Genomic DNA, 9,408 nt, shown 5'->3' on the forward strand with positions numbered 1-9,408 from the left:
GAGGTATGGTACAATGAAGTAAGGTACATTTTGTTTAGGCGCAGCTAGGTAAAGTTCATCTAGGTAAAATAATCTTAATCCATAAATAAAGATGACTAAATACAAATAATAAATAATACAAATAAATAGATAATACATATATGATAAATGATACAAATAAAATTGCCTGAATACACTATATATATCCTACATCCAAAGCTTCGTAATTGTAGTAGAGAAATCAAACCCATTTTTTCGTGTTTTTTTTTTTACCTTCGTCCTTAAGAACATACACTATTTTTTCCTATTAATGTCAAACCAGATAAATAGAATATGAAACAGAAATCAAATCCATTTCTTTTGTTTGTTTGTTTGTTTGTTTTTTACCTTCGACCTTAAGAATATACGCTATTTTTTCCTTCTTATGTCAAACCAGATAAATAAACTATGAAACAGATATCAAATCCATTTTTGTTTGTTTGTTTGTTTGTTTGTTTGTTTTTTACCTTCGACCTTAAGAACATACCCAATTTTTCCTTCTTATGTTAAACCAGATAAAGAGACTATGAAATAGAAATCAAACCCATTTTTTCGTGTTTTTTTTTTTTTTTTTTTACCTTCGTCCTTAAGAACATACGTTATTTTTCCTTCTTATGTCAAACCAGATAAATATGAATCAAAATAGTACATGAAACATACACAATAACAGGCCATTAAATCTGTCCAAATGGAGATCGAAAAAATGATAGATAGAGTCTGTGAGTATCTTTTAACAATACGATACACAACACACATATCTACCAGCTGAAATATTCTAAACACGCTCAGTGAAAGGTTTTCCGTTTGATCTCCACTCTAAGCATTCTTTTCCCCTCTCACTCTGTCTCCCCCTTCCCCTCTTTCGCTCTTTTTTGTCTGTATCTCTATTTCTTTCTTTCTCTTGTTTTTTCTTTCGCTCTTTCTCTTTCGTTTTTTCTCTCGCTCTTTCTTTCGTTCTCATTCCTCTCTCTTTCTCTTGCTCTCATTCCTCTCTCTTTCTCTTGCTCTCATTCCTCTCTCTCTCTCTCTCTCTCTCTCTCTCTCTCTCTCTCTCTCTCTCTCTCTCTCTCTCTCTCTCTCTCTCTCTCTCTCTCTCTCTCTCCTCCACCTCCTCCCCCTTTTCTTCTTCCTCCTCCTCCTCCTCCTCCTCTTCCTCTCCTTTCTCCTCCTTCCTCCTCTTCTTCCTCCTCCTCCTCCTCTTCTCCCTCCTCCTCCTCCTCCTCCTCCTCCTCCTCTTCTCCTCCTCTTCCTCTTCTCCCTCCTCCTCCTCCCAGCGATCCACGAGGCAGGAATCACTTGAAGGCGAGCACAATGGAACTGGACGCCTAATATCCCTCCCCCCTCTTTCATCTTTTCCCTTTCTTTCCCACCCCTTTTCCCTCTTCCCCTTTCCTTATATCTTTGTATCCCTTATGCCTCATCTTTCATCTTTCCCACTCTCTCTTTCGAGCTTCACCCTAACCTCCTATTTTACTTACATCCCTTTCTCCCCTCCCTCTTCCCTCTTTCCTTTCCCTTTCCCAACCTTCCTTATGCCTTCTTCCATTCCCTCTCCTTCACCCCCCTTCCCTCTTCCTTCTAACTCTCACCTCTTTCTTGCACCATTCCTTCCTTTCCCTATTCATCCTTATCACTCTTTCCCCCTCCTCCTACTTTCTCCATCAACCTTTTTTTTCCTGGCCCTTCCATTCCTTTATTCTCTATGCCTCTATACTTCCCCCTTTATCTGTTCCTCTTCCCCTCCCTCTTCCTCCCCCGCCACTATCATTTTAATCCTCTCCCTCCTCCTCTCCCCTCTTTCTATTCCGCCTTTCACCTTCTCCTATTCAGTCTCTACCCAAGCCCCACCTAATCCTCAGTCTCTGCCCTAATCCTTAGTCTCTATCCCTAATCCCTAATCTCTACCATGACCCCCGCCTAATCCTTAGCCTCTCCCTGACCCTCTCTCTATCCAATCACTATCCTTAGGGTGCTACACAGTCAATCCATCACCAGTCTCTACGTTAACCCCCTCTTTAACCCCTAATCCCTTATTTAACCCCCTCTCCAATCCCCAATCTCTACTCTAATCCCTCCCTAATCCCTCCCTAATTCCCATCCCATACTTAACCCTCCTAATCCCCAATCTCTACTCTAATCCCTCTAATCCCCCGTGCATTGCCTAATCCCTCCCTAATCCCCGGCCCTAGCCTGATCCCTGGCTAATCCCCGTCCGTAGCGTGACCCCCCCTAACCCCCTTTCTCTATCCTTGGAGCGCCCCATCAAACACGAAAAAGAGACCTAATCCCCAGTCTCTACCCTGCCCCCCCCTCTGCCCCCCCTCCTCTAATACCCAATCACCAATCCCCAGACGCCACCCAATCAATCAAAACACGCAAAAGAGACCTAATCCCCAGCCTCTACCCTGCCCCCCCCTGCCCCCCGTGCCCCCTGCCCCTCCCTCTCTAATACCCAATCACCAATCCCCATGGCGCCACACAATCGTCAAAACACGCAAAAGAGACCTAATCCCCAGCCTCTACCCTGCCCCCCCCTGCCCCCCCTCTCTAATACCCAATCACCAATCCCCAGGGCGCTACGGAGTCCATCAAAACACGAAGAAGAAACCTAATCCCCAGCCTCTACCCTGCCCCCCTCCCTAATACCCAATCACCAATCCCCAGGGCGCTACGGAGTCAATCAAAACACGAAGAAGAGACCTAATCCCCAGCCTCTACCCTGCCCGCCCCCCTCCCCTCCCTCCTCTAATACCCAATCACCAATCCCCAGGGCGCCACGGAGTCAATCAAAACACGAAGAAGAAACCAGCTGGGAGAATCCTCCGTGAAAAAGAAAACCTCCGGGCTCCGAGGCAGTTGATCAGCTGACGAGATCCAGGTAAATATCTCTCGGCCATAATTGAAACGTATTTTGGAAATTTCACTGTTCGATTACCCTTCCCAAGCTCCTTCAGATGCGGAATGCTGATTGGCTGGTGAGGAGGAGGAGGAGGTGAGGGAGGGAGGGGAGGGAGAGGGTGAGGAGAGGAGGTGAGAGGGAGGGAGAGGGAGGGAGGATGAGGAGGTGAGGGGAGGAGGGGAGGTGAGAGGGTGAGGAGAGGAGGATGAGGGAGAGGAGAGGGAGGGAGAGGGTGAGGAGGAGGAGGTGAGAGGAGGAGGGAGGGAGGAGGAGGAGGAGGAGGGGAGGTGAGAGGATGAGGAGGGAGGGTGAGGAGGAGGAGGAGGAGGTGAGGAAAGGGGAGAGAGAGGGGGGAGGGGAGGGAGAGGGGGTGAGGGGAGGGAAGAGGAGCAGGGGAGTGGGGAAGGGGGAGAGAGAGGAGGGAGTGGGGAAAGGAGAAAGAGAGGAAGGGAGGGGGAGAATTGAAGTGGAAGAGGAGAGGAAGGAAGGGGAGGTTGAGGGTAGAAGGGGAGGGGGAGACTAAGGAAAGAGGGAATTGAGGAAGAAGAGAAGAGGGAGGAAGGGAGGTTGAAGATAGAAGGAAGGGAGAGACGAGAAAGGAGGAATGGAGAGAGAGAGGAGACGGAGAAAGGTGAAGTAGAGGGAAAGAAGGAGAGGGGGTTGGGGAGGGAGAGGAGAGGAAGAGAGAAAAAGGAAGAGGAAGAAAAGAGGTGAGGAGGGGGGGGAAGAGGGGATTGGAGAGGTAGAGGCGAGGAAGAGTACAAAGTTGAGGAGAAAGGAGAACACGAGGGGTTTGGAGAGGTAGAGAGTAGGAGGAGAGGAGAGAAGAATAGGTAAGGGAGCCAAGTGGAAGATAAAAAAAAGGGACAGAGGGAAAGAGAGAAATAGAGGACATAGAAGTGAAAAAGTTGAAAAAAGGAAAAGGAAAAGAAAACAAGGAAGAGTAAAGAGGAAGGCATGAGGTGAAAATGGAAAAGCGAAAGAACGAGGAGAGGCAAGAACGGGCGATAATGAAAAGAGGAGAATAGAACAGAGGAAATGAAGGGCAGGAATGAGGTCAAGAAAAAAAGGTTGAGATATTAAGAGTGATTAAGCCCAATTAGAATGGGGGAGAGAAGGGGAAGAAGGAGAGAGGGTGAAAGAGAAAGAAAGCGATAGATAGAGGGAGAGAGAGAAAGAGATAAATAGATGGAGAGAGAGGGAGAGACAGACAGACAGACAGACTGAAGGATAGGGGGTGAGAGAGAGAGAGAGAGAGGAGCGAGAAAGAGAGAGCGAAAGAGAGAGAGAGAGAGAGAGAGAGAGAGAGAGAGAGAGAGAGAGAGAGAGAGAGAGAGAGAGAGAGAGAGAGAGAGAGAAAGAGAAAGAGAGATAGAGAGAGAGAGAGGAGAGAGAGAGAGAGAGAGAGAGAGAGAGAGAGAGAGAGAGAGAGAGAGAGTGAGAGAGAGAACGAGAAAAAAAGACAGAGAGAGCGATAGAGAGAGAGATGATTAAAAAAGAACAACCTTAACCAAGAAATGGAGATAATTAAAAGAGACAAACAGACTAAGAAATCTGTGCCTTCGTACACGTAGTTAGCGCTGGAACAATCGTATTCGCTTTAATACAGGAGGCAGACAAGGGTAATGACGGGTTGGAAGATCAGCTGTTTGCCATGCAGCTGTTCCCCCTCACCCTGTCACCGGTGCAGGCCAAGGGAAGGACAAGAACCCGTGCTGTGGCAGGAGTTAAGTGAACGTAGGTGAAGCCAACAACATACTGCCTTTGTGTGTGTGTGTGTGTGGGTGTGTGTGTGTGGGTGTGGGTGTGGGGGGGGGGGGTAGGAGGGTGGGTGTGTGGGTGGGTGGGTGTGTGTTGTGTGTGTGTGTGTGTTGTGTGTGTGTGTGTGTTGTGTGTGTGTGTGTGTGTGTGTGTGTGTCTATGTGAGTGTGTGTGTGTTGTGTGTGAGTGCGTGTGTGTGTGTGTTATATGTGTCTCTATGTGTGTGTGTGTGTGTGTGTGCACATGAACATTAAAATAAAGGAAACAAACAAATGTAGGAAAGATTAGATGAAAATAAACAATTTTACAAAGCAAGAAATGTAATTAATGCATTTCGATGTTGTGTATTGATTAGAATTATCGGTAATTCTCTTTTAAGGAACACATTACATTCCTATCTTTTCCACACACACACAAACCCATAAACACACATACACAAACACGCATACACACACAAACAAACAAACAAACAAACAAACACATACGCAGAGACAAACATAAGCATTCTCTAACAAACATGTAAACACACAAACAATCAAACACACATACACACGCACATACAAACGCACATGCACAGACAAACACACAAACGAACACACACACACACACGCACAGACAAACACAAAAACGAACACACAAACAAACACAGAAACACACACACGCACACACACATACAAACACACAAACAAACACACACACACGCACAGACGAACACACAAACGAACACACACACACACGCGCACAGACAAACACAAAAACGAACACACAAACCAAACACAGAAACACACACACGCACACACACACACAAACACACAAACAAACACACACACACGCACATACAAACACACAAACAAACACATACACACACACAAACAAACAAACACACACACACGCACAGACAAACACACAAACGAGCACACAAACACACACACACGCACAGACAAACACACAAACGAGCACACACACACACACACATGCACATACAAACACACAAATAAACAAACACACGACACCAAAAGCAATCCTCTACAAATCCTTAGTATGAAACAAGTACATATCAACAAGAAAGAAAAAATAAAGATAAAAGATTCACACTATTTCCTCAAGATATGAAGATGATAAAGGAAGTGTTAAGCAAAAAGGAAATAATTACTTGGAATGTGAAATGAGGTGGAGGTTGTGGGATGGCTATGTCGATCACATAGGACAAAGGATGTGGATACTGGGATGGATAAAAGATAAGTAGGATGAAGGTGGATGCGTTGGATATAAGTGGATGAAGTTGCGTGTGTAGAAAACGGATGGGTGTGGATACTGTGGTGGATAAAAGCCGAGTTGGATATAAGTGGATGTAGTTGGATGCGTATAGAACGGACGGATGTGGATACTGTGGTGGATGAAAGCTGAGTTGGATATAAGTGGATGTAGTTGGGTGCGTATAGAACGGATGGATGTGGATACTGTGGTGGATAAAAGCCGAGTTGGATATAAGTGGATGTAGTTGGGTGCGTATAGAACGGATGGATGTGGATACTGTGGTGGATAAAAGCCGAGTTGGATATAAGTGGATGTAGTTGGGTGCGTATAGAACGGATGGATGTGGATACTGTGGTGGATGAAAGCCGAGTTGGATATAAGTGGATGTAGTTGGGTGCGTATAGAACGGATGGATGTGGATACTGTGGTGGATAATAGCCGAGTTGGATATAAGTGGATGTAGTTGGGTGCGTAGAAAACGGACGGATGTGGATACTGTGGTGGATGAAAGCCGAGTTGGATGCGTAGAAAACGGACGGATGTGGATACTGAAGCCGAGTTGGATGAAGGTGGATGCCTTGGATCCAAGTGGATGAATATAAGTGGATAAAGATGGGTACGTAAAGAACAGACGGATGTGGATACAGCGACGCATAAAAGCCGAGTTGGATGACGTTGGATGCGTGTAGACCAGACCTTGGATAATGTGGATACGTGGATAATCGGATAAATTGAAAAAAAGAAGTTCAGTGCATTTAGTATCACGCTGAAAGGATCTAGTAAGTGTGGATGAGGTGGAGGTCGTGCTAGGTGGATTAATGAGGTGGATTTCTTTTCGAAGTGGATAATTAGAGAGGAAACGGCCTTTGAAGTCTGGACAAGGAAAGGAGTTGGATAACCTTGAGGATATTGAGCGATTCGGCGCCGCAGATTAAATTCCATTTCACATTGAGAGTGTCTGATCATTAAGTCAAATATCCTTTTCTTTTTTTTAGGTCTTGACATTAAAAAAAAAGAAGAGAAATATAAAATTATTATTTTTTCTATATCTTTTCGTTGTTATTAATTTTCGCAGCAAAGAAAAGATAAATAGATAATAAAACCGATATTTTTTCTATGTTTTCGTTGTCATTTATTAATTTCCGCGGTAAAGAAAAGATATACATAATAAAACCATTAGTTTTCGTTGTCATTTTACTCATTTTCACCAAATAAGAAAGTGTGATTATATCTCAAATAAACTCAAAAAACCTTCATGAACTTCATTTTGAATTAAAGTAAGATAATACATATACGTTACGTGTAATTTAGTCTTTGTTTGTCTATCTTTTGATGCGGGGAAAATAATCCGACAAGAAATTTCTTTTATTTGGCGTTATCATTATAATCACTCTTCTCGTTTTTATTATTATCATTATTATTGTTGATATTATCATCTTTATTGTTATTTTTGGCCCTGTTATTGTTATTATTATTGTTATTGTTATCTCCGCCAGGGAGGTTTGCAGGATAACTCAAAAAGGTCTTTGAGTGCTTCTAGTTATCTTTGTTATCATTATCATTATTATTATCATCATTATCATCATCATTATCGACGTCAACCGGAAGTCAAGTCAGAGGCCAAGTCAGAAATCAAGTCAAAGGTCAAGTCATAGATCAAGTCAAGTTAGAAAGCAAGTCAGAGGTCAAACCAGAAATCAAGTCAGAGGTCAAGTCAGAAGTCAAGTCAGAGGTCAAGTCAGAAGTCAAGTCAAGTTAGAAAGCAAGTCAGAGGTCAAGTCAGAAATCAAGTCAGAGGTCAAGTCAGAAGTCAAGTCATAGGTCAAGTCAGAAGTCAAGTCAAGTCAGAAAGCAAGTCAAAGGTCAAGTCAGAAATCAAATCAGAGGTCAAGTCAGAAGTCAAGTCAGAAGTCAAGTCAAGTCAGAAATCAAATCAGCGGTCAAGTCAGAAATCAAGCCAGAGGTCAAGTCAGAAATCAAGTCAGAGGTCAAGCCAGAGGTCAAGTCAGAAGTCAAGTCAAGTCAGAAATCAAGTCAGAGGTCAAGTCAGAGGTCAAGTCAGAAGACAAATCAGAGGTCAAGTCAGAAGTCAAGTCAAGTTAGAAAGCGTCAGAGGTCAAGACAGAGGTCATGTCAGAAATCAAATCAGTTATCAGGTCAAGGGTCAAGTCATAGATCAAGTCATCCTCGAGGCCGCCAAGGAATGAGAAGCCGCGAGCCACCCAAACCTCATGACGAGATTCGCGCTTCCGAACAATTACCTCTTCCACTTTTAGACAAACACTCGGAAACAGTTTTTCTTTTCTTTTCTTCACAGCATTAAAGTTGTACGTCCCATAGATACGCACCAAATCCCCGGATGTTGCGTAGAGTCAAAAGGAGATGAAGAAGAAGTTACAGCATCCAGGCGGGATGAGTCTTCTCGCGGTGTAAACAAAGAGAGAATCTGCTCAGCCAATCTGCTTAGCGAATCTTCTTAGCGCAGTCTTTTCTTTTCTCTCTCCCATTATCCCCTCTGCCTCCTCCCCTGCGCCTCCTCCTCCTCCTCCCCAGTGCCACCTTTTCCTCCTCCTCCTCCTCCACCAGCGCCTCTTTCCTACCCCCTCTTATTCCAGCGCCTCCTCCTCCTTCTCCTCCTCCTCCTCCCCCCAGTGCCTCCTCCTCCCTCTTCCTCCTCCCCTCCTCCTCTCCAGTGCACCACCTCTCTCCTCCTCCTCCTCCCTCCCCCCAGCGCCACCTCCTCCCTCCTCCTCCTCCCCAGTGCCACCTTTTCCTCCTCCCCTGCGCCTCCTCCTCCAGTGCCACCTCTTCTTCCTCCTCCTCCCTCCTCCTCCTCCCCAGTGCCTCCTCCCCACCACCTCCTCCCTCCTCCTCCTCCCCCAGTGGCCACATCTTCCCTCCTCCTCCTCCCTCCTCCTCCTCCCCACCACCTCCTCCTCCTCCCTCTCCAATTGTGCCACATCTTCTTCTTCCTCCTCCTCCTCCTCCTCTCCCCCTCCTCCCTCCTCCCTCTCCTCCTCCTCCCTCCTCCTCCTCCTCCCCTCCTCCTCCCCACCACCTCCTCCCTCCTCTCCTCTCCAGTGCCACCTCTTCTTCTTCCTCCTCCTCCTCCTCCTCCTCCTCCTCCTCCTCCTCCTCCTCCTCCTCCTCCTCCTCCCCAGCACCATTGCCCCATCCAGTGCCACCTCCTCCTCCTCCTCCTCCTCCTCCTCCTCCTCCTCCCCCTCCTCCTCCTCACTCCTCCTCCTCCTCCTCCTCCTCCTCCTCCTCCTCCCCCGGGGCCCTGCATTATTGGCAAGATTCAAACCTCTCACCGAGACTCTATTATATCTCCCCATTAAGGCTATTCCTCCGCATTATTTCCACACCCTAATCATTCCCGTAACCGTAGCTTATATATTTCTTTGACAGCGCGCCCCCTCCACCCCGACCTCCCCTCAACACCCCTCCACCCCCCCCTCCTCTCCCTCAGC

The 9,408-nt window shown here is 46.1% G+C and overlaps 1 protein-coding gene across 1 annotated transcript; it reads left to right on the top strand.

Moving 5' to 3' along the window:
• The first annotated feature begins 6,614 nt into the window (after positions 1 to 6,614).
• LOC138867849 (testis-specific H1 histone-like) lies at positions 6,615 to 8,142 on the top strand. The gene is made up of 2 exons (XM_070144670.1): positions 6,615 to 6,641; positions 7,630 to 8,142. Exons 1-2 carry the CDS (start codon positions 6,615 to 6,617, stop codon positions 8,140 to 8,142), a joined length of 540 nt encoding a protein of 179 aa, XP_070000771.1.
• The last annotated feature ends 1,266 nt before the right edge of the window (positions 8,143 to 9,408 follow it).

Source organism: Penaeus vannamei, chromosome 32 (assembly GCF_042767895.1).
Source record: "Penaeus vannamei isolate JL-2024 chromosome 32, ASM4276789v1, whole genome shotgun sequence".
NCBI classification, from domain to species: Eukaryota; Metazoa; Arthropoda; class Malacostraca; order Decapoda; family Penaeidae; genus Penaeus; species Penaeus vannamei.